The following is a 24425-nucleotide window of genomic DNA, read 5'->3' as shown; positions in this document are numbered from 1 at the left end:
ATCATGCATCCTCTGTGGTCCGTATGTAGTAGTGCTTCTGTTTTACATGGGTTCCTTTTTGCTTCTGTTACCCAGAAAGTCAGTGGGTGCACTCAACTGAAGCATCAGCAGAGGTGGAGCCTTTGTGCATGCGTGTCTTTTGTATAGGTGTAAGCTTCCAGTCTTGCAAAAAACTTGGATTTAGTGCTTCACTATTTTAATTAATCTGCATTAGAGCTGAGGACTTACCAATAAGTCAGCTTTTAGTTAAGAAGCCAACCTCCTTCACCTTCTTCTGCAGAAACCAGTAGACCTTCTTCTTTGCTCATCATTGGTTTCTTTATCTTGGCTCTGCAATGGCCAGAAGGAGGAGCCTTCCCCACAATACCACTCTCCAGCCTGTTTGCCAATGCTGTACTAAGGGCTCAGCATCTTCATCTGCTTGCAACAGATACCTTCAAGGAATTTGTGAGTACTGTAGTAGCCCATGGCTTGGGACAGCTGAACATTGCATCATCGTTCCTTCTAATAGCAAGCTAGAGTGTTTAGCATTTTGGAAGCAAAATAGGTTCATCTAAACATAACTTAGGGAACTCTCTAGGCTTGCAGTATATATTGAAGCTAAAAAAGAAAAAGGTAACCCTCATCCAAAGCTTGTCAAGTAGCACTTTAATTTACTATCTGCTTGCTCTCCCAAGTAACATCAGTACTTGATTGCTTCTGATTTTAAGCATCTTTGCTCCAAGCTAATGACTTTTTAGATAATTTTGTGTAAAGCTCTGCTCACTGTCACCTTTTCCCCTTCTTTGTGAACTGTGGCATCTTATGAAACTTGTATAGGAGCGTTCCTACATCCCAGAAGACCAGCGATACTCCAACAAGAATTCTCAGTCTGCATTCTGTTACTCTGAAACTATCCCTGCACCCACAGGGAAAGATGATGCTCAACAAAAAACAGTAAGCTGTCTCCTATCATACTTTATTCCATGCAATAATTATTTTGATGCCCAAAATATATAATCTTGGGTTGCCTACGTTAAAACTTTCCACCCTCACAAAGTTCCCAGGAAGTATTCAACAAAGAGTAGTAAGGCTGTTCTAAACAGTGGAGGAGTGTCAGACAACCAGTCAGACACCCTGGTAGAAATTAAGGGCAATAGATGCTGCAGTCAACCATCTGCAGGGCTGATTCCTCATTCCTATGTTGCAGGATCTGATTCCTTGTGAGGACAGAGCATTAGAAACTCTTTAGCTTTATAACACTTGCAAATTTCAAATACCTTTGGCATAGATTCAGGCAAGGATGATCTAGACATAGGCTGTGCCTTTCTTGCATTTAACCATGGCACAGACATGTCCTGGCAACACCTTTTTTCTGATGTTTCCCTATGATGTTCCCTTTATTTTAGCTGCAACCCATGAGTAAGGCATGCTTAAGCCGTCCTTTATCTAGGCATACTATCCAGGCTGCACGAGTCAATTTTCTGTATCTGAGATAGAGATTCTGTACAGAGATACAGAAAACTCTCTGCCATCGTTTAATTATTTTTTAATTTATTTTTTAACCCCAGAGAGAATATGCCTGCTCTTAGCTGTATTGGTGTTTGTGTTTTCTCCTTAAGCCGATAGCATCCAATAGCCATAAGGTTGTGTAAAATCTGTCATGCTTCACCATCCATTCCATCAGAGGCAAAGTTAGGTGACCAGCAGTGAGTGGGATTAGAAAGGTGCTTGTTGACTGGTCCAGGATGATGCACACATGCCCTTCCCTTCAGTCCCTGGTCCAATTCCTCTGCTGATGTTCTGCTGTTGTCTCCCTTAAAGAATTTGACATAGCAGCACTTGGCAATGGTCTATCACAATTGCATGATAGGGCCAAACTGCTTAGCCAGCAGTATTATATAGCAGCATTGCAGTGGAATGGTGGGACCAACTCACCCCACACCCCCATTGTCTCCAGATAGAGCACAGAGGCATCTGGAAGTTGCCAATATAAAAAAAGGGGGTTGCAAGGGAGAGGAATGCTAAGCAAAAGTTTTGTTTCTAATTCAGTTCCCTTCATGGCTCCAATCTTTCTTTCTTTTTTTTTTTAATAAGAACTTTATTCAGCTTGGAAAGGCAACACAAGAAAGAGCCTAGAGATGCAACAGTTCTGAAATTATATCCATCCTCTTCTCGCTGCAGTGCTATGAGCACATAGTGTCTGCAGAGAAGGGGGTAAGGGGGTCAGGCTGACATCACAGCATCATGATGCAAGCCCCATGCCTTTTTGATGTTCACTGTGATGTCACACATGTCCCAAACAGGAGGAGCTTGCAGGGCAACAGCGTGAAGCTGCTGCACGATTAAATGTTTTTCCAACCACCCGGTGATGTGAAGAGGGAGGGCAACAAAGCCAGAAGACTAAACCAATCCTTTTGTTTTCATGAGCTATACTCATAATCAGGATAGCAGAGGCAGAATGAGGATCAGCATTGGAGGCAACAAATTTTATGCAAGTATAGTTTTCTGTCAATGCAGGGCTCCATGGATAGCATTTTAACTCAACACTGAGAAGGACCCAAAAGCTAAGGTCACATATTACACTAAGCCATAAATCACGCTTTACAAATTGCAAGGCTAGATTCATACAGCACACTGTTAAAACCAAACAATGTACATTATGGTTTTGTACAATGAATTCAGTTGTACTATGCCAATCCATAACAGAGCATGCTATTCTCCAAATGGTACACCTACAACTTTTCTCCCTATTGCTTCTTTCATTTAACCAAGCATTTCATACTTAAGCTAAGCAATAACGTGGTTTGTTTTGGGCTTAATTAGATGTCTGAAACCCATTTACCGTGGCTTCAAACAATTATTTCCTATATAGAGAAGTTTCCACATTAACCCAAAAAGAAATCAGATCCCATTACGGATTAGTTTTATGTGCTCACGTTTTCATTGGAGCAAGAGAGACATATTCTAGCTAGAAGTATCTAACAACCATCCAGGAAACATTTTTTATCTATTATTGTCCACAGATGTTCTTATGATAATGAAAAGTGCAACAAGAAACTAGGTTTAAGGCAAGCTTAAGGAACTGATCTGAAAAGAGATGGTCTGCACTGGCTGGAATGTTGCTTGTCTGTTGAACTTATATTCCCATCCATTTATCTTAAGATAGATAACAGAATGCTATTATCCTTGATCTCTTTCTTTGGGCTCTAAGAGGTCAGGGTAGAAAACAGAAGTTGCTTTTTAAATTGCTTTTTTTTAAAGTTTATCTATTTTTCTAGGACATGGAACTGCTGAGGTTTTCACTGATTCTCATTCAGTCCTGGCTAAGTCCTGTACGGTTTCTGAGCAGGGTGTTTACGAACAGCCTTGTGTTTGGGACTTCAGACAGAGTCTATGAAAAACTCCAGGACTTGGAAGAAGGTATCCAAGCTCTTATGAGGGTAAGCAGCTATTTTTAAATACTCTCACAGATTGAACTGTACCACCTGGCTAATGTTATTATGAAACTAGGAAAGATAGACATCTCTACTCATAAAACCAGAACAATCAATCCCAACCCGCAAAATCATTGTCTTCCAATGAGAAAGCCTTCTTATTATGGCTTCTTAACATTAGAAAAATGTAAAACTGTAATGTGAATGGGGGGATTGATAAAGGGTGGGGGAAAAAATTGATTTTGAGATTGTAACAGGTACGCATAAGGAATTAAGGTGTTCTGTAAAATTAAAAGAAAAATAACCCCCAAAATGAATCCACAAGGACCTCTATTCAGTGATCATGTAATCAATGAAGAGATTAGCCCTTCAAAGTTATAGTAGTCTTCTTCAACTCAGTGTCTTCCAGACACATTTAACTCTAACTCCCATTAATTGCAACCAGCACAGTCCTTGGCCCTCTACTCCAGAACTAAAAAAAATGCTAAAAAATATGGAACCCAAGCTATACACAGATGCTTTCCCAAGGTTGGGCAGTGGGAATTCTAACACTCTACAGATGTACCCTCACTCATGGATCAGGCTAGAATGGAGTTCAGAGGGTTACAATAATGCAGCTATGGATTCACTATCCCTTTTATGTACATATATGTGTATGTAGTATATCTTAGTATATTTATGAATATACAACATACATACACAATGATCAACAAAATATTCGTAACAAAAATATAGCCAAAAAAAGAGACAGAAAACAGAAACTACACATAAACACAAAAATACAATATAAGTAGCCCCTTATACTTAAGTAAATGCTAGGAAATTTTCAAAATCTGCCAAATTGAATGTGTGTTTGTGTGTGTGTGTGTGTTTAAGCGAAATGACCATGCTAAATGGTTTTGTGGTACTCTTTCCACTTACAACATATATTTCCAGGAGCTGGAGGATGGGAGCTCCCGGGGCCTTCAGCCGCTTACACCCACCTATGAAAAGTTTGAGGTCAATCTCCGGAATGAAGGCTCTTTGCTGAAAAACTACAGTCTCTTGTCCTGCTTCAAGAAAGACCTGCACAAAGTGGAGACCTACCTGAAAGTGATGAAATGCCGGCGCTTTGGAGAAATCAACTGTGCCATCTGAGGGCAGAAAAGACCTACCTATCCACTCCACTTTTCTTATGCAGTTTTCTAGGACCCGAGAAAGTGAATATGCTATCACTGCTCTAACTGCCCACATGCCTGAGTCAAAGAAAGAGCAACGCCTATTGCATTTTAAAGCCTATCGCATTTTATAGCCCTGCTGTTTGTGAGGACCCTCAATGCTCCTTTACATCTGTGTAAAAATAAATGCAGTTTTGCTGCTGAAGAATTAGCGCTATAAGCTGTCTGGCTCAATTAGGTCTGTCTCTTCAACTATAGAAACTGCAACCTTAAAGGCACTGACCTTATTTTACACAGGTTCACAAATCCATCAGAACAGCAATTCTGCTCAAAAAAGATATCTCTAAACCTATTTATAAATGTAATTTTCCTTCACTTTATGATTATGACAAACACATCCAAAGAAAAGATTACATAAAGAAGCTCATAAAAAATCTCAACTTATATAATCTTATTAACTTGTACTTTTTTTTTCATAATATGTTCTCCAGAATATGAGGAAAGCAAAAAGGAGGGGTTTTTTTTAATCACTCTCTCCTTGTTTTTTCCATTGAAAAGTCACACGAACACATTCTAACAATTTTGTCTTGCAGTAAACAGCCTTATCATATTCTAACATGCAACTTTCATGTTATGATTATTTGGGGATTATTTTCCAGACTATCAGAATTTAGGCCCATCCTGGCTGTGTAGCTGGCTTTTTCCAGCCTTGTAAATATATTATAAGGGGGGGAAGTAAGCGTTGGCACAATCCCAGTTCATAATGAAGGTAATTTCCCTTCCACTTATGCCAATTTCCACTTAAGGCAACAAAATTATCAACCAGCACTAGTGGGACTCAATAGGATCTAAAATATGTTTCCACCTTTATTTTTTTCACATCATATTCTTAGACAGTCTGCCTACTACCACCATTTTATGGCTTAGTCTATAAGGGAAGGTGGTTCACTTAAAGCCCATTGTGGCCAAGGGAAACTTCCACATTCAGAGGTAATGTAAGGGGACAAGTAACAGGCTTGTGATCATGCACAAGGTATTTGCTTGGCACAGCTGGAAACAGAATGTCAGACTAGAACAGTGTTTCTCAACCTTGGGAACTCTAAAATGTGTGAACTTCAACTCCCAGAATTCCCCAGCCAGTATGCTGACTGGGGAATTCTGGGAGTTGAAGTTCACACATCTTAAAGTTCCCAGGGTTGAGAAACACTGGACTAGAGGGATATTAAATCTAACACTCTTCCCCCCCCCCCCCGAAAAAACTAATATCTGGGGTAAGGGAGGTATGGCAGCTAACAGGGAGTCATCTGCTGCACACTGTGGTTAATAATGGAATGGGACATGAGCATTACTTGTAAAAAAAAAAAAAAGACGTTGCTACACATGGTCAAGCTTTCAGAATTAGAACACCTTTAATTTCTGGCTTTCATAGTGAATAGATGTTACACTTATTGAACAGTGTAAAAATGACTGTGTTCATTCTCAGATATATGCACCTCCTACAGCTCTTGCGGTATTGGAAAACCATGCCCTACATTAGTCCTAGGTTGGAAAAAATCTCCCTATACATGTCAAGGTAGTTCTCACATTATATGTAGTGGTAATGGGTTCTGCCACTGAAACCAACAAGGTCTAAGAACTGAACTGGGGTTGACTTACAACTGGACATCTCTTTCCCTGGCGACTTTGGTTACCTTGATCCTCTTCTGCTGAGTACTTCCTTCCTTCTGGCCAGTGCGGTGTTAATCGTAATTTATTAAATTTGGATGACATCCATCTCCCAACAACTCTGGATGATTTACAAATTGTTAAAAATATTTTTAAATGAGTAACATTCAAAAAACACAGAACAAAGATGGCAGAGAAAACAAACCTGGATGGGAACAAGGAGACGGAAGGAAAGGATGTCAATCGTCCTCACCAAAGATCTGCCCAAAAAGTCACGTCTTTGAGGCTCTCTGAAATACTGGGGGGGGGGGGGGGGGGAGGGGACATTCAAATCTTTTATGGACTAGGCCTACAGATTTCCATAATGGTATTTTCTTTCATGTGTCCCCCTTGTGCTGCAAAACATTCCTCAGAACACATTTTATATGCTAAAAGGCAATCAGGTCCAATTTATATATGTAGTTTTAAACTCAGATGCACATCTGAAACAAAAGCCCTTAAGATGTAGTGGCATCAATGAGGCAAAACCATATTGATATGGGAAAAATAATCACATTTAGTTTAGCTACCTAACTCTGTCAAATGTACATTTCATTTCTCGAATAAGCCACAAGTAGCTAAGTTTAGACTGCATGTTGTGTGAACTCAATCATATCATTTGTAATCCAAAAGGCTAACAAACTCAGTCAACCCTGGCTTAATTCATACACTGCTAACCATGGCTCAGCATACCATGTAAACCCAGCAGAAACATGAAGTCCTCTATTCTTTTAATTAAGTTAATGAGTTACCCTAAACTGTATTGTTGAACAAATTAGAGTTGGCTTGGGTACAAAGATCTATGATTTACAAACCACAATGCCTTGAATCACACAACCAACAGGTGGCTTAGCAAGATGCGGGAATCGATAGCTGAGTACTTTTTAAAAGCATTTCAGAGCCGATGCGTAGGTTAGATAGGATAAAAAAGAAAAATTACATATTATAAGTGAAGAGCCGCATCCAAGCAGAAAAATGGAATGCTTTTCTTACACAAATAAAGCAAACCCAGCCATTTGGTAGCGTTTGTATATGCGTTTCTGATTTCAATTCTAGGTAAAGACAAACGAGGGCTTCAGTACATATTGTCCTTCGTGTAGGAATCCTTTTTCCCCCTTCATCCTTGCTTTGTTTTGCTTCGCTTCCAAATTATTCCAGAAAATGCATTCTGCCATTTGCTGAGAGACCGCGCGCGCGCCGTAAAGCCTACGCCCTCTGACTCTTTAGGCTCGCTGCGTTGAAGCAGGCTTCCTCTTACGTCACGTGCGTTCATTTTCTCCCCCCAGCTCAGCGTGTTGCTGGCATCTCCGGGGCTGAAACCCGATGCGGCGCAGAACTACTGAAGTCCTCAATTCCATTCCCCACCTCAGTCCGCCAATAGGTCGCTCCCCGCGCGGCGCCTTTCCCTTCGCGCTCGTCCCTGGCATGGCTGAGATTCTGGAGTTCCGTGTCCCCCCTGGGAACGATCGGACTCTGCTCGTCTTGGGGCTGGAGTCAGATGCGTCGGAGGCAAGTAGCGAAGAAGCAGGGGGTGCCTTTTCCTCCAACCCGTTTCGACATCTTGTCAGAATTTCGGGGCGCTTTTTGAGTGAATTTGCGTAAGCCAGCAAAAGTCGCTATCCGTACCTCTGAGTTCGCTGCTTCGTGTTGGCATGTTTATTGCCGAGGAAATTCTTTGAGCCTGTTGGAACCGTGTTTGAAAAATGCAGTCTTCCCGCCTTAAGCGTTGGGGCCGTGGCAGCAACCCTGCCTTGTCTACGCGGGAGTGGCCAGTGTCTAGGCGGCATTTTGCTGGGTTGCCCCCGTGCGGACAGCGGGAGTGTTTTACCGTGGCGGGAGAGGGCCTCTTCAAGTGCGGTCGTGGTAAGACTGTACAGTATGCTTTGCGCAAGCACAGCACCTCTCTGCTGTTCGTTAAAACAGTTCATCTTTTTTCAGGCTTCAATTCATTGAAGTTATATTACTCCTATAACATATTTAGGTGCCTAAATTTTGCCTAAGCCAATTTTCAAAACGTGCAGAGCCCTAGTAATAATTCTGGAGTTCCATTTCCCTTTTAAATTACAGTATACAGGTCTGGCTCTTCTGATTTGTGCAGTCGGGCACCTGTTTCTGAAACAAGGCAGCATCTTGGAGCAAGGCTGACCCATATATTGTGGCTTAAATTTCCATGTCATCAAATTTATTCTATTGAAAATGAAAATAAATTTATAAAATTCATTCCAAACAAGTCAGCCACTGTCCAAAAACATGGGCTTTCATACATGTACAAGGCTTGATTTTTGTTGCATCACACTAAATGGCTACCTCTTTGTTATCTTCCTTTTTAACAAAGTTTATAACAAAACATTACATTCCTGTTAGAAACAAGTAGTGAAAACTATTGGGAAAATATCCTTAAGGAAGTAGACTCTGCTTGGAAGCAATGCTCAGGATCTGATTTATGGCAGGGACTTGCACATACAGTGGGGCAAAAAAGTATTTAGTCAGCCACCAATTGTGCAAGTTCTCCCACTTAAAAAGATGAGAGAGGCCTGTAATTTTCATCATAGGTATACCTCAACTATGAGAGACAAAATGAGGAAAAAAATCCAGAAAATCACATTGTCTGATTTTTAAAGAATTTATTTGCAAATCATGGTAGAAAATAAGTATTTGGCCAATATCAAAAGTTCATCTCAATACTTTGTTATATATCCTTTGTTGGCAATGACAGAGGTCAAACGTTTTCTGTAAGTCATCACAAGGTTTTCACACACTGTTGCTGGTATTTTGGCCCATTCCTCCATGCAGATCTCCTCTAGAGCAGTGATGTTTTGGGGCTGTTGCTGGGCAACACGGACTTTCAACTCCCTCCAAAGGTTTTCCATGGGGTTGAGATCTGGAGACTGGCTAGGCCACTCCAGGACCTTGAAATGCTTCTTATGAAGCCACTCCTTCATTGCCCGGGCGGTGTGTTTGGGATCATTGTCATGCTGAAAGACCCAGCCACGTTTCATCTTCAATGCCCTTGCTGATGGAAGGAGGTGTTCACTCAAAATTTCACGATACATGGCCCCATTCATTCTTTCCTTTACACGGATCGGTCGTCCTGGTCCCTTTGCAGAAAAACAGCCCCAAAGCATGATGTTTCCACCCCCATGCTTCACAGTAGGTATGGTGTTCTTTGGATGCAACTCAGCATTCTCTCTCCTCCAAACACGATGAGTTGAGTTTAGACCAAAACGTTCTACTTTGGTTTCATCTGACCATATGACATTCTCCCAATCCTCTTCTGGATCATCCAAATGCTTTCTAGCAAACTTCAGACGGGCCCAGACATGTACTGTCTTAAGCAGGGGGACACGTCTGGCACTGCAGGATTTGAGTCCCTGGCAGCGTAGTGTGTTACTGATGGTAGCCTTTGTTACTTTGGTCCCAGCTCTCTGCAGGTCATTCACTAGGTCCCCCCATGTAGTTCTGGGATTTTTGCTCACCATTCTTGTGATCATTTTGACCCCACAGGGTAAGATCTTGCATGGAGCCCCAGATCAAGGGAGATTATCAGTGGTCTTCTATGTCTTCCATTTTCTAATTATTGCTCCCACAGTTGATTTCTTCACACCAAGCTGCTTGCCTATTGCAGATTTAGTCTTCCCAGCCTGGTGCAGGTCTACAATTTTGTTTCTGGTGTCCTTCGACAGCTCTTTGGTCTTGGCCATAGTGGAGTTTGGAGTGTGACTGTTTGAGATTGTGGACAGGTGTCTTTTATACAGATAACAAGGTCAAACAGGTGCCATTACTACAGGTAACAAGTGGAGGACCGAGGAGCCTCTTAAAGAAGTAGTTACAGGTCTGTGAGAGGCAGACATCTTGCTTGTTTGTAGGTGACCAAATACTTATTTTCCACCATGATTTGCAAATAAATTCTTTAAAAATCAGACAATGTGATTTTCTGGATTTTTTTCCTCATTTTGTCTCTCATAGTTGAGGTATACCTATGATGAAAATTACAGGCCTCTCTCATCTTTTTAAGTGGGAGAACTTGCACAATTGGTGGCTGACTAAATACTTTTTTGCCCCACTGTACAGTACACCAAGCACCCCCTAGTTCCAGTGTTTTGTGAGCATTTGGTGGTACAGCATATACATTCTAGCTATGCGGAGACACTGATAGTTTTATCTGTTTTTATAAATGGCATGGTTCAAAAGAGACATTTTCCTAGGGCAGCTTACAACACAATATAAAAACAGGTCTAAAAGTTTAAATTAAAACAGTGTCTATCAATAAGCAAATAAGAATGTCTAAGTAATCCCCCCCCCAAAAAAGCAAGACTAAAACTAATTAAGAGGCTCCATTGGCATAACCAAGTTGTTGAAATGTTTACATGTTAAAAAACGGAAGAGAAGAAAAATACGAATTATTATATAGGCACCAGGCTTTCCCCACTTGGGAAGGATCCCAAAGCTAGGAGGCCACCATTGAGAAGATCCATAACTCAGTGGGGGAGCACATGGAGCAAAACCTCCAAAGATGACCTTAGGACAACTGTTCTCAAATCACAACCCCCTAAAGTGACAGATGAATTTGAGTGATCCTCCTCATGAATAAAATGATTTAAATGTGTTCATAGATAAGTAACTTTCATCACACTTTCTGGATTTAGGCTTATTTTATCAACACTGCCAGTAGATTGTTCCTCTTTACCATTTCTCTTCCCACCCAACAAAATCTTTTTGAAAAGCTAGATATGTTTTAAAAAAACATAAAAACAGTGAACTTCACTGACAAGTATACTTTTTGGAGTACCTTTAGAAATTTGGAGTACCTTTAGACTACAGATATGCACGTTGGAAGTCACCAGCCAGCATGAAACCAAATCACTACTACAGGTTTGCCTGGCAAAGCAAAAATGAGCCTTGACATTATTCTTCAGTTTGCCTCCTGTGCAAGCCTAATCAACTTTCAGGAGAATAGTGACCTCCCCCTCTACTTGCTCATAATCCACAATCTGAGACCCTCTGGGTACAATCATGTAGGACAATCATGAAAGACTTCATAGGTAAATACTGTTAATAGTATTCCTCTGCATTAGTTGTTGAGAAATTGAGCTATTTACTTTTACCTGTGTGTGCTTATATGTGTGTCTGAGTAAGAGGGATAAGTCTACACTTTTTATGGCATATATAAGGAAGGTGTTGATGGTAGAAGATTGAGAGACTTCTTTTATAGCAGTATCTTGTCCTGAACTTTATTACCGGTAAAGTAATTATAGTCAGATTTGTTAGTACTAAAAAGAAATGGACATTGTCCTATGAAAAAAGGTTTCCAGTGGGGCTGTGCAAAGTTTGAGGCAAAAAAGTGCTTCAAAGGTGCTCACCCAGGTAGCTTCTGTCTGCAACTCTTTAAAGCAGCTGCATCTTTTCCCTGGATTGTACAGCTGCTATCTGCAGCTTCAGAACAGTCCTGGGGAAAACATATTTTATATGTGCCCCTTTGCACCTCTTAACACCTTGCCATTGAATCTGAAGTGCTTATAGAGCACTTGTTTTTAAGGAGTATTCAGGATTTATTTGAGCTGAGGGCTCAAATAAGTCAAAGGTAAACAGGGTTGTGCCTCGGGACATTTATAGAGTGCCTTGCCTTCACAACTGAATTATGACACCCACCCCTTCATTCTTATAGAATTAAGAAGAAGAGCAATGTTTAGTAGGTATGATTTTTAAGAAAGATTTGAGCTGGGTCTCCAGGTTGATGATTGGAGTTGAAAATCCAAGCAGCACTTCCTTTCTCTCATAGAATGAATATGGAACATGATCCACCAGGAAGGTTCCTGAAAGAAGCTTAATTGACCTGAGCTAGAGCTGTATCATCATGCAATTGCCCTCTTGCACATCTGGGATTTGTAGTGGTGTTTGAGCAGGAAGTCTTCTAACAGATTCTGTCCCAAGGATCATAGATATTTGCCTCTCAGCCCTGCCATCATTACTACTATGCAGACTTCTCTGCAGCAGCAGCCTGACCTTGTCTGATGCTTTAATCCTTTATACTAGCCTTCCCCTAACTGGCCACTCCAGATGTGCTGGGCCTGCAACTCCCAGAGATTTCCAGCTAGCACCAGAGCAGATGGTAATTGTAGAGAATTGCAGTTTCAACACATTTCCCACCAGCTGGCTTTTTCACAAATATACCTGCTCATTGTCTTTTCTAATAGATGCCTTTCTTCCTTCCAGCATGCTCTGTATCTTGCCTTCTCTGCATTTGGGCCACTCTATTCTGTAAAACTGTACAGAAATGCTCTGGTTGCTGGGCCTGGCTATCACGCCTTTGTCAAGTTCTACTCTGCCCGAGATGCCAGCCGGGCACAACATGCTTGCAATCAGAGGTCACTGTTTCAGAAAACTGCTCTGAAGGTATGTCATTGCATAATCTAAGACCATGGAGTTCACAGCTCACACTGGTTTGCTTAACAGTGTTTTACACAATGAAATACAATTGACTGCAGTTTACAGATCTCAGCAGCTATGTTCATACAATACCCTAAGCTAAAACCTAAGAAACCACACTGTGGCCTAGTGCAGTATGTAACCAGACATCGCAGCTGAAAGCCTCACAAAGTAATGAGGTGCTGCATTGGGATAGCTTTTGGTGATTGGAAGCCTGGTTTTATCAGGATCCTGAATAGTTCTTAGCAGATAACCAAGAATGGGGTGCTAACTTTCTCCTTGGCAGGCAAATTGTTTAACCCTGCCAAGGGGTGAGGTGAACTTTCTTTGTAGTAAGTAAATGTCAAGGTCACTAAAGATATTCTCTGAGGCAAAGAAGAAAAGGGTGTTTCCCCCTTGTGTTCCATATACAAAGCAACCCTGTTAATGGTGGGTCTTATTTCAGTACTATTGATGGTGTAGCATCCTTTAGCCTTACGTGGTTGTCGGGGAAGAATTTCATCCTGTTGGCCCTGAAGAAGTGGATAGGAACCTTGAAGCTGTAAGCATGCCCACCTGTATTTTAGATTCATGCCCCTCATAGTTATGGCCTCACAGAAGGTGGTATATGGCTAAGTTCAAGCAATGGTGATGCTTCCTTGAGAAGGGATTGAGTCTGCCTGCACTTAAGGAGGCAGTGGTCCACCCCTCCCTCAAGAACCGGCTGCACTGGATAACTTTCAGCCTATCTCCAACCTTCCTTTTTAGGGATAGTTGTTGAGAAGGTGGTTGTGTTGCAGCTCCAAAGGGCTCTCATTTAAGCAGATTATCTGGATCCCCTTCAGTCAAGCTTCAGACTGAATGCCAGCATGAAGGTGGCATTGGTTGCACTTGTTGATGGCCCAGGATGCAGGTGGTACATCCATCCCGGCCCTCCTTGAGCTCTGGGTGGCCTTCAATACCACCTCTTTTTAAAGTCTCTGAAGTATCCTAGGATGCTGAATTGTGGACTATGGTCTGTTTAGGCAGTGCAGTTGCAGAATTTGGAAATACATACAGCCCTGGCACTGCAATGGTTAGCTGTCTTGGAATATTAAATGCTACAGTATCCAGATGTGTTAGCTAGAAATTATATGGGTTGAAGTTCGGCACATCTGAAGACAATCAGTTCAGGAAAGGGCGCGCTGTCCCATTCTACTGCTGTGTCATGGAATGAGGTTTTGTTTTTTCAGTTCCTATATTGCCAACAAACATGGTTTTCTTTCCCATTCCTACATATTTTATTGAAATATAAATGCTAAAATATACTTACGGAAAGCCTAAAAAACAGTCAAACGGTATAAACATTTCATGTCCATCTCTTTTTACCTATTTGTAGAAGAAGACGTGTGGGGTTTGGTGGTAGTTTCTTTCCTGTCAGGTTCTTAGCAGGGCTGAAATTCAGCTTTTGGTGGCTTGCATTTCCTCTAGGAGAAGAGAGGACTGCTTCTGTCTATCCCTCTAACGAGACGTGGGGTTCTTCTTTTTCAGGTTTGCCTTTGTACCAGACAACGGGCACCTACAAAGCAAACGTTAGCTTTGAACAGCCACAAATGCCAGGAATTAGCCAATCACTACCTTGGTTTCAATGGCTGGTCCAGTCGCATCATCACTGTAAGAATGACTTGTGGTTTTCCTTTTGTTTCTTATTGTTCTATTCTTTTCATAAGGATGCTAAAACGAAATCTGTCGTTCAAATGTCTTTGGCCGTTCTACAAAGACAAGAGAAAACGTTGCTCAGTAGTTGACCGCTTGTGGCAAAAGTGGCCCAGAACTTGCCAGTTGTTGACCACTTGCGTAAATTGGCTTACCTCAATCCAGTAACCTCCAGATGTGGCAGACAATTCCCATCTTCCCCATCCATGCTGGCTTAGAGGGTGAAAGATATTCTAGTCCAATGCATCTAGAGAACATCAGATTGAGGAAGGTCTAAGTAAATTGTAGGTGATATTTTGCTATACACGGGGAAGTGTTTTAACTGATTCTTTCTGATATATAATTTAAATTGTCCATTTTCTACTTACAGGACCATGATGTTCCAAGAAGGGTTTTGGGGGGAAAATTAATTCAGGCAAATCTATATTAGTTGTTGTACTTCTTTTTCTCTGGACGTTTATTTATTTTCTTGCTTACTGTAGCTTATGTTCCCTTGTAAGCCTTGAACACTGACTGAATTTGGCCTAAGCATCCATTTCTTTTTTTCTCACACTTCTGTCATTGCTTTTATCTAGTGTGGGCCCTTTAGTCCTTTTCTCTCCTGAGAAAATATTCTGAGGAAAGGGAGAGGCCATGTTCCCACTTTGTAGTGGGCTGGAGAATGCTCAGAAGCTATGCCAAAATCTATTTTTTGGAATGCCTTCAAACCCCAGTGAAAGTGATGGGTGAATACATTCAACTTCCCTTCCCTACCTTGAATTCCAGAGGGCAGGGGAGCAGTCTCCCACTTGTTCTAGCAGCTTCTGATCAGTTTCAGACTTTGTCTCAATGTGAGAGACCAAGTGCTTCTTTTTCCTTGAGTGTAGGGAGCCGCCAGGGATTCGAGGCAAAGCAAGAACTGTACCCATGGTGCAGAAGACTGGATAGAATGCAAATAATGTGCCATGGAATCAAGGGAAGGGGAATGAAGAAGAATCAACCTAGGATGGATAAAGGATGAACTCTTGCTTTCCCTTTCTGTATATTACTTGCATAATCCCTGCTGGAACAGCTGCAGAATATACCTGGTTTTGAAGATGATGAGAAAGAAGAAGGGGGAGCTTTGCCCAGGCACCATCATTCAAAGTATCTGTGTGTGCAAGAATTAAGCATCCCTGATTATGGAATTCATACCAGAGGGATTGGTGTGGCTGAACTTCATGTGAACCCCAGTCAAGGTACCATGGGAATAGAGAGTGTAGGGGAGGCTGGAGTGAAGTACCCACAGCAGTATAAAAGTAGTATTACCACTCACAATGCAGTTCCAAAATAGAGTTATTCCCTGCTTGGGTGGGGTTTTGCCCACCCATAAAGAGTCACATTTAGGGATGATTCTTGATCAAGGGCTGTTATTTAAAATGGGTAGCTCTGGCTACAAGGAGATTTCCATTCCAGTAAAAAGCACAACTGCCTTTGGTATATGTTTAGTTATTTATGTATAATCTTTTTCAAGAAAACCATCTCAAGATTCATGCTTCATTACCTTTTGTTTATCCATCACTAAAGCCAAATTTTTAAACCATGATTAGTTGTACCACCCATAGTGGTTTGGTTTGTACCTAACACTAAGCAGGAATTAGTGACTTCACACATGGTAAATCATCAGCAAAGAAATTACATAACAATTTAATGTTAAGCATGGTCTGAGCCTATGGGTTGGAGGGGTGGCCCCTGATGAATGGTTTTTGGAATCTGCAGCTGGTTAAAAAGGGGCTAAACGGTCTGACTGGGATTAGGTCACTACAGTAGCCTCCCTTAGCCCTATATCCTCCAGCTGTGTTGGGGGGCAATTGCCTGAGGTCCCATCTAGCAAGCTGCTTGGGAATTCTAGGAGTTGTAGAACATTGGAGAAGGTGAGGTTAGATCTACCCTGATTGTAGATAGATAGAAATGTGCTCCATTATATTTATTCTGCACTTCCTCTAAGGAGCTCAAAGTAGTTCCCACAATTAAAAAAATAGGCGATTGTGAGTTCTAGTCCTCCTTTAGGCATAAAAGCCAGCTCAGTGACTTTGGCCTAGTGACTCTCTCTCAGCCCAACCCACCTTACAGAGTTGTATGGAAAATAGGAGGCCAGAGCATTACATACACCACCTCGATGGGATATTATCACCATCATCATCATAATCTTGAAAGTAGGTTAAACTGAAGTGAAGACTGACCTAAAGTCTCTTGATTAAGATCATACATTGCACTATTCAACGATCCATGATAATAATAAGGCTTAGTTTAGCATAATGTACAAACTCAGTTATTGAGTTTCATAGCTATGTAGGGCTTGAATGCAGGTCTTTCGGCTCCAGACTTCGACTCATGATTAAATCTGCTACACTGGTAAAAGGCTGCTAAGCCAATGTTTTGCCACATAAAATGACTAGTGTAAATGAAATATTAGTAGACCAATTTTTATTAACCTTGTTTATTTCCGTATGTCAAATAAAGTTTTTAGATGTTAAAATTTGAATTAAATCTGACTGTTGGTTCAAAAATGTTCAGCAGTGCCTGTGCTGCCAGTAGATCTTGAACCAATCTGTTATTTTGCATTTCTGTTTTTCAGAGTTTCTCACGGCCACCCGCAACACTCAGAAGCTTGCAGTGCAACAGGCACTCTCAGATGCATTTCAGAAAATACTCTTCATAATCCTAGGCAAGGCCATTATGCTTCCTTTTAATTTCTTCTTCCATGGCACTTCCATACATTTCCCATCCAAGGAAATGATCAAATATTTGTGTAATTAAATACCAGGCACACCAAATTATTTATTGGCTCTAGGTCAGATTTTCCTTTTCTTTTTTCCCATTTGGCTTGTTTGAAATCTTAAGCACACTTGCTGGATTTATACTTTGCACTAACCCCTTATGTGGTTTGTTTGTAGCTTAACATACTACAGGAACTCAGTTTGGCTTATTCAATAAATAATGGTTATGTGGACCATGGCTTAGTGTAATTTGTGATCCTTTTGTCAGTTGAACAATAACAAATTGCAAGTAAGTAAAAACAGAAGTGTATTTCCATGAAGTGTGCCTGAAAGCCTTGCTGGAATAAGAAAGAGAAGCAAGAATGTGCAAAGCCAAGGCTTGTTGTATTCATACTCATCATGCTAAATTGCAGTGAAGCCGTCTCTGACTTCTGTTACATGCACTTTCTCTAAAACCTCTTTCCTCTGTCTCAGATTGTTCCTATCACCTAATCTAGCCCTTTTAACCTGGTGCCCTCTAGATGAGTTGGACCACAACTTCTATCATTGCAGTGAGCCATTGGCCCACTGGGGGGTTCAAGTTGAGTCTGACCTAATATATTTTTCTCATTGTTGTGATTACATTATTTGCTCTGCAGTTTGACTTTTTTCCTTCCAATGTATTCAGTTTCATGCTTCCATGTACCCTCTCTCTGTGCCTTATTGTCTTTCTATTTACCTTCACAGAGACTTTGTTTTTTTTAAGATCAATAATCATAAAATGACTTCCTCCATTCCCTGGCTCTTCCCTTTCTCTCATGTTTCCTGCATCAGTGGAACTCCTGAACTTCACCTGGTTCATTTTGTTGGTATATTTACATTGCTGATATTCATGCTCACACCAGTATTTTCCAGTTGATCTTTCCTTTTACTGAATGTGCCATTTCTGGGGCACATTACTGTTGATTGTTACTGAGGACCAACTTTAGTCATAACTCAGGAGATTTTATCAACAGATCTCCCATATCACATCTAAATTGATTTTAAATCTTACCTTCAAATAGATTATAAACTGATTATAGATTATAAATGCTCTGTAACACTTTAGAAATAATAAACAGTACTGTTAATTTTAGTTCAAAAATCCTAAATTGAAAATCTATAAAATCCTAAATAAATTTCAGAAATGTTTCAAAATATTTTATAAGTTTGTTTATCGTTGATTTGTTCACAGTTGGCCTTCTTTTTTATTGCTTGTTTCAGAGAATGGGAAGTTGGCAGTGGAGTACAGCTCTCCTGAGAAGGACCCCATTGATTGTTTATCAGAAGAGGAACTCAGGGGTCTCATTCAGGTGAACAGAAGCCTTTTTTAATGCATTTGCATATCCTCAAGTTGCTTTGAATTAGCATCCTTAGCTCTTGGGCATCATAAGTGTGTAGAAGCTGGAAGGAATTAATATAAGTAATTATCCCTCACAAGCATTTTAGATCATAGAATGCAATTGTTGCTGTGACATTTATATCAATTTATCAAACTTGGACCAAATACTGATGGTAGACAGGTGGGCTGGAAGACAGAGGTGCTGCAGTACATAACAGGTCATTCATCTGAAGGAAATCGACCCTTCTTAGCAGCTCAGATTGGCCCCCCAGCACTGCTGACTTCCCAGGCTTGAAGGATTATGAGTGGTGAATTCTTAGGAAGAATTGTCTCTAGTTTAATCAGCGTCCCTAGAGGCATAGGGTGCCTTCTATAGGCTTGCTTCTTCAACCCGTATTGCACTGCATAGGTCAACATAGAAGGACCCAAATGAAATGACTTAACTTTTGCAGTTCATTTTCTAAGGATGCCAAGAAATCCATTGACACGTGCAATCCTTGAAGTGTTCTTTGGCTGCCTCTCTTGTACACAGGGTCTGTATACATTTCAAATAGTGAGGATATGGCAAAGAATGTATGCATCTTTGACAAGCTGTGATCACTCTAAAGTGATGTTGGCAGTCCTCTTAGAAAACATATAGACCTGCAGATTGGAAATTCTGGAAATTGCAGCCCTAACGTATCTGAAAGGTGCCTGGTTGGGAAAGGCCATTTTAAGCAAAATCATAAAGCCATGATAGCTAACTATGGACCTTGCATATTTAGAGGAAAAATATCACTAAGCAACATTCACTGGAGACAAATGGATGAATGGGAACAGTTGTCACCATTAACATTCCTCAACCTGCAATCCTCCAGATGTGTAAGATTTCAATTCTGATAATGCTGGTAAAATGAGAACTGAAGTTCAATAGGGTGGACAGCCCAAGAGCAGAGAAGATTGATCTTCATCAAATCTGAGCTTCTTAAGGCATCTGTCCAGCCTTTCATGAAACTCTCTAGAATTAGGTGCTCCTTTGATCTGACCCCATAAGGCTATTTTTATTCCATTTCAAAGATAGGACTGTCCTTTTACCAGATCTAGCATTTTTTTTTCAGTTGAGAGTAGAAAAGGGCAAAGGAAGAAAGAACAAAAGAAATAGTGCATATATGCACACACACACACAAATATATCAAATCTAGTTGCTAAGCCAGCATGTAAGCATGATTCAGAATAACCAGTACAGCACAAGACAAAGCATATGGTGAAATGTACCCAGGAGATCAGCCTAGGCTATAATATTACTTCCTTAAGAGGAGAAAAATGAGACTAGCCTCCTACTTGTGAAGAGAGGACTCTTTGGAAAAGACCCTGATGCTGGGAAAGATTGAAGGCAAAAGGAGAAAGGAACGGCAGTGGGTGAGATGGTTAGATAGCATCACTGAAGCAATGAGCATGAAACTGAGCCAACTCCAGGAGGCAGTGAAGGACAGGAAGGCCTGGCACGATATGGTTCATGGGGTCATGAGGAGTCAGACATGACTTAACAACAACAACAACAAGCCTCATACTTGTGAGTAGGTAATTACTGTACTTATTGTCCAGATATTGTGGGATTTGTTGGAGCTAATCAGAGCAGAACATTCTAACAACAAGCAGTTAGTCTCTTTTAGAGGAGAATGTGTTTGCACTGTTAAACTATGACTTTTAGACAGGATTTGCAGATTGCACTAAGCCATGGTTTGTTTAGCTGTATGACTCAGCTACAGTTGGCTGGGTTCAGTGATCACATCTGCTACAGTTTATAAACTACAGTGGCTGGGTTCATACGTGCTAAGTGAACAAAAACAACTATAACTCTGCGATGTCTTAACCAGACCTTTACTTGAGAGATGGAGAACTTTGTGTTTCATTAGGTAACATCCTGTATCAATCCTAGAGGGAAAGACAGTTGCTGAGAAGAAGAATGAGATTGTATGTGGGAGGAACCCATTCTAGCAGTTTGTTCTGGGCTTCTATAAAAATATGCAGAGAACACCCAATACTGAGATTGGAATTTTTCAAAATGTATTCAAAATCTGTGAGATTTGAAGAACTCAGTCTGTGCAAAATAATTGTCAAGGTGCTCCTTCCCTCTCTTCCCAGGTGACCGAATTGCCACTTTCACAGCTGAACCCTGTAGAAGAAGAGGAGATCTTGTGTGATCTTAACATGGATGGAGAATAACAGTTGATTGGCACAGATTCTGTTTTCTTCTCGATCTGGAAGTATATCCTGTTCCCTCCTAAGCACGTTATCTGACCTGGAAGTTGGGTCTCCTTGTTTTTAGAGCATTTGGGTGATGAGGCTACCAAGTGAAAGCTACCAGTCAGAAGACAGAACTCTTCCAAGAAAATTCTAATTGCCTATTTATGTTTAGTGATGATTGGAAAGGCAGTATGATTTTTCTGATTTTTATATTTTTCTAATAAATGACTTAGTAATAGAAAAGGATTGGTTGGCTCTGTACATCTTTTTTCAAAGGCAGCAAATGTTTTCAATAAAATATCAGCTTTCTACCATATATACCCAACAGGATGATTATTTGCCCCCCCATCCCCAAATCATTATTTGTGAATTGAGGGAGTGGGTTGATAAGAATAGAATAAACAGTTGAAAAGAAAGGAAGAAACAAGAGTTGCAAATGCTGGCAAATACTGCTCTTGAAAAGTATGGATGCCCTTGAAAATTAGGCTTGGTAAGGTCAGTTTGTCTGGTGAAATTCCCTCTTCTGTAACATCTTTTCTCCCTTTCCCTTTCCAGTTGCTTTTTCCTTTCCCCACCCTGCTATCCAGTTTTTCCCCCCACCTTTCTCTCCAGTACAGCTGCTGCTAGTACTCACCCCATCCCATCCCTGTTCTGCTCTTGTTGGAAGTAAGGAGGAAATGTGTGGGGATGTTAGGCTCTGTCTGCTTGTGTTTCTGTGAGAGAGACAGAGGGAGTTTGTATATAAGGGAATGGTCAGTGGATATAGACAGGGATCAGTCAGTATTATAAATGGGGCATCCTATTTTACAGGCAAGTAATTTAAATTCGTTTTTAAATGAACTTATTTATTTTTATGCTGGCTCTTCCTATTCTTCAAGGATGGATTCTGGGAGGAGTGTGTGTATCAACAGCAGCCATAGCAAACCACTGTACCAAAATGATAAGTGTGTGATAATCTAATCATGCAAAAGCCACCTGCAATTATGCACGTGTATTAGGACATCTGATACAAGTATGTATGCCGTGGCACTTAATGCACATGCCATCATTTGTCCCCTCTCCCCCCATAGACATCCATGGTGTTTATCACATCCAGGTATGACACATGTGAAGCCAGGAAGCACTGCTTTTCAGTTCACCTGGTTCTTTGGAAGAGTCTTCCTGTGGAGATCAGGCTGATTTCTCCCAATTGCATTCAGGCAGATGTTAAAGACCAAGTTGTGCTGGAGAGCATTTTAACTCATTTGGGGTCATTTTTTTGTTGTGTTGTTGCTTTTTTTCCTGAGTTGTCATTTTTAGTATTCTCGAGATTGATTTTATGTTTTTGGATTTACCATGGATATTGTAAATTGTACCATTGATGTGATCATGTAAGCCACCAAGTGTTGGACTGGTTGCAGTGGGATACAAATGCAATAAACACCTACATTTTCTGAAAGCTGGATGTTGCACAGGGAATTTCTGTTTATAATTTATTTTTATGTACTCTTCTGAGGAGGATTATCTTCTTAAATTCAGGATCATCATCTTTTGAGGTAAATATGATATATTGTAAATAACACTGAATGGATAGATGCACTACCCTAAGCCATAATAAGATGACTGGATCCTAGGTATAGCAGCCAAGATATATGGCTTTCCAGCACTACCCTCCTTCCTCCACCCCTTACCCCCCTTATACACACACACTTTTTTATAGCCTTAAGTAATTTGCATTGACATATTTTAGTAGCTGGAGAATGATAGCCAGGCCTTACAATCTGATTTTCCAGTTGAAATATATGGCATTCCCCACTGTGGCTCTAATTGACTCATACAATCCAAAAATTAGGAGAATCACAGATGTCTGAGAGATCTCATGAAACCATCCCATTATCTATAAAAGAGGCAACTACCTATATTGTTGCCATGGTTCTGGCAATTCTATGATGCCAGGAATCATGGTAAAATGATGTCACAACCAAACGGAACCCTTGGAATGCACACACACAGAGGCTTACTGTGAAAAGGTTAAAAGATCAGGGAACCCAGACATGGGGTGGTGATGTGGTGGCCTTCTCCACCAGCCTCACTAGTGCAGCCTCCATATGGAGAGGCATGTGGATGTGGTTGCTTGGTAACCGCATGGAGTCACCTCCAGTGTTGGCTGCCATTTTCCAAGGCATCCTTTACTGGGGTCAAATGAGCAAGAGGGGAGCGGGGCCTGGAATCCGCTCTGTAGCATGGGACGTGTCGCCACCTCTGCTACCCATCTTTTCTTCCTTGGGATCCTATTGATGTCTTTTAAGAGGTTGGACGCAGCCATAGAGCCTTGCCCAGCCTCGTGCCGTTGTACCTTAGAAATCCTCAACTGCAGCAGGACCGCCAATCCTCCTGGTCTCCACCGTGTGCCTATTCCGGAGCCATTTGGTCATCCCTATGTTTTTGTCTTATTGTGAGTATTTAAGTCTTGGAGGCAACCACTCACTCCCATAAATTGGGGGGGGGGGCAAGGCCACTTTAAGGGAGGGACTTTTCTTACAATTGGGAGGAAGATGGGGTGTAACGTTCCCAGGTGCAGTAATCATATAGGTAGAAAGTTGTATATCTTCTGAAATGTGTAAGCCTTGTTCATAATGCTTTGGCACAATGTGGCTTGTTTTGTTTTATCAGCAATTTGGGTGAAGCTAGCCACTGGTTTGTAAGCTATGGTTTAGGATTTAAATGTGTCGTGAAATCAGCTGACCTTTTTTTTTCAGGTTTTGATTTGGGTTTTGTGCAATACAGGGATGCTATCATAGATAAGCTTTAAGCATTGCATAATGTAGATTGTGCTTCATTTGGCTCTGCGTGTTATGTGAACTCAACCATAGTAGCTGATAAACCTACAAATCTAGTTCATATATCATGTGTTACATGTGAACTCAGTCAATTCAATAAAACACTGTAAAAGCATGTTTTAATGTAATATGTGAATAAAGATGTAGGATACCACTGTGTCGTTAGATAATGTTCATCCAAAGGAGAAGGCCAAAGAAGTGAAGTGAAAAAAACCTGATATGCCTACATACCCAGTGGGTAGCATTGCATCTTCCTCTGTCAGGGATGCTGTAACTACACGTCGTTTCAGATAGTACTCTTCAAAGTTTAGCAACAAATATGCAAGGCTGGAATTCATAGTGCAGTCTTTCCCAGCCTGGTCACCTCCCTCCAACACACAACTGTTTGACCATAGCTCCAGCTTTGATGGACAATAAGGCTGTGCTGACTGCAGGTGATGAGACCCCCCCCCCAAAAAAACCAAGCAAATACTGGTTGTTCTCTCTGAGTAGCCTACATCCACAGTTGCCCACAGTTGTCTTAGTGATGTAGAAAATATACTTACACTCCTGTCTGGTTTAATAATTTTTTTTGCTATCCCCTTCCCTTATCCTTTGGCCAAAAGTGAAATCCAGAGGCCAGGATAATTTTTAATTTTTTAATTTATATAATTTAAAGGCCACCCTACTCTAAATGACTCTGGTGGTGTGACCTTGGGCCAGTCACTCTCTCTCAGCCCTAGGAAGGAAGTAATGGCAAACCACTTCCTAAATCCTGCCAAGAAAACTGCAAGGACTAGTCCAGGCGGTCACCAGGACTTGAATTAATGACTTGAAGGCATATACAAACAGAAGAGGTAGCAACCAGCTTGAATTTTTTTGTAACAATGGACAGTGGCAACATTATAATTTGTTGTTGCATTACA

General features: G+C 41.0%; 3 protein-coding genes across 3 annotated transcripts in view; all 3 read left to right on the top strand.

The window, feature by feature from the left end:
• Positions 1–261: 261 nt before the first annotated feature.
• Positions 262–4818, top strand: LOC103053760 (somatotropin). Its single transcript, XM_015887500.3, is given in 5 exon segments — positions 262–413; positions 415–447; positions 820–936; positions 3261–3422; positions 4353–4818. Coding segments are annotated over 5 exon segments (591 nt in total). The 5' UTR covers positions 262–335; the 3' UTR covers positions 4554–4818.
• Positions 4819–7525: 2707 nt separating this feature from the next.
• Positions 7526–22053, top strand: RDM1 (RAD52 motif containing 1). The gene is made up of 7 exons (XM_025164530.2): positions 7526–7786; positions 12491–12670; positions 14213–14335; positions 15429–15594; positions 16974–17063; positions 18358–18446; positions 20600–22053. Exons 1-7 carry the CDS (start codon positions 7601–7603, stop codon positions 20678–20680), a joined length of 915 nt encoding a protein of 304 aa, XP_025020298.2. The 5' UTR covers positions 7526–7600; the 3' UTR covers positions 20681–22053.
• Positions 22054–22697: 644 nt separating this feature from the next.
• The window catches only part of LOC112540267 (leucine-rich repeat-containing protein 37A2-like), a 43588-nt gene continuing 41860 nt past the window's right edge, over positions 22698–24425 (top strand). The window contains exon 1 of the mRNA XM_088143281.1: positions 22698–23135. Within this exon, the coding sequence (XP_087999407.1) occupies positions 22924–23135 (212 nt within the window). The 5' untranslated portion in view covers positions 22698–22923. The remainder of the gene's footprint in view (positions 23136–24425) is intronic.

Source organism: Python bivittatus, unplaced genomic scaffold (genome assembly GCF_059951505.1).
Source record: "Python bivittatus isolate LINGU-HERP-01145 unplaced genomic scaffold, Pbiv_v1 ctg000410_np1212, whole genome shotgun sequence".
Classification (NCBI taxonomy): domain Eukaryota; kingdom Metazoa; phylum Chordata; class Lepidosauria; order Squamata; family Pythonidae; genus Python; species Python bivittatus.
Note: the sequence above shows the minus strand (reverse complement) of the source record. Positions and strands in the feature narration are given on the sequence as shown.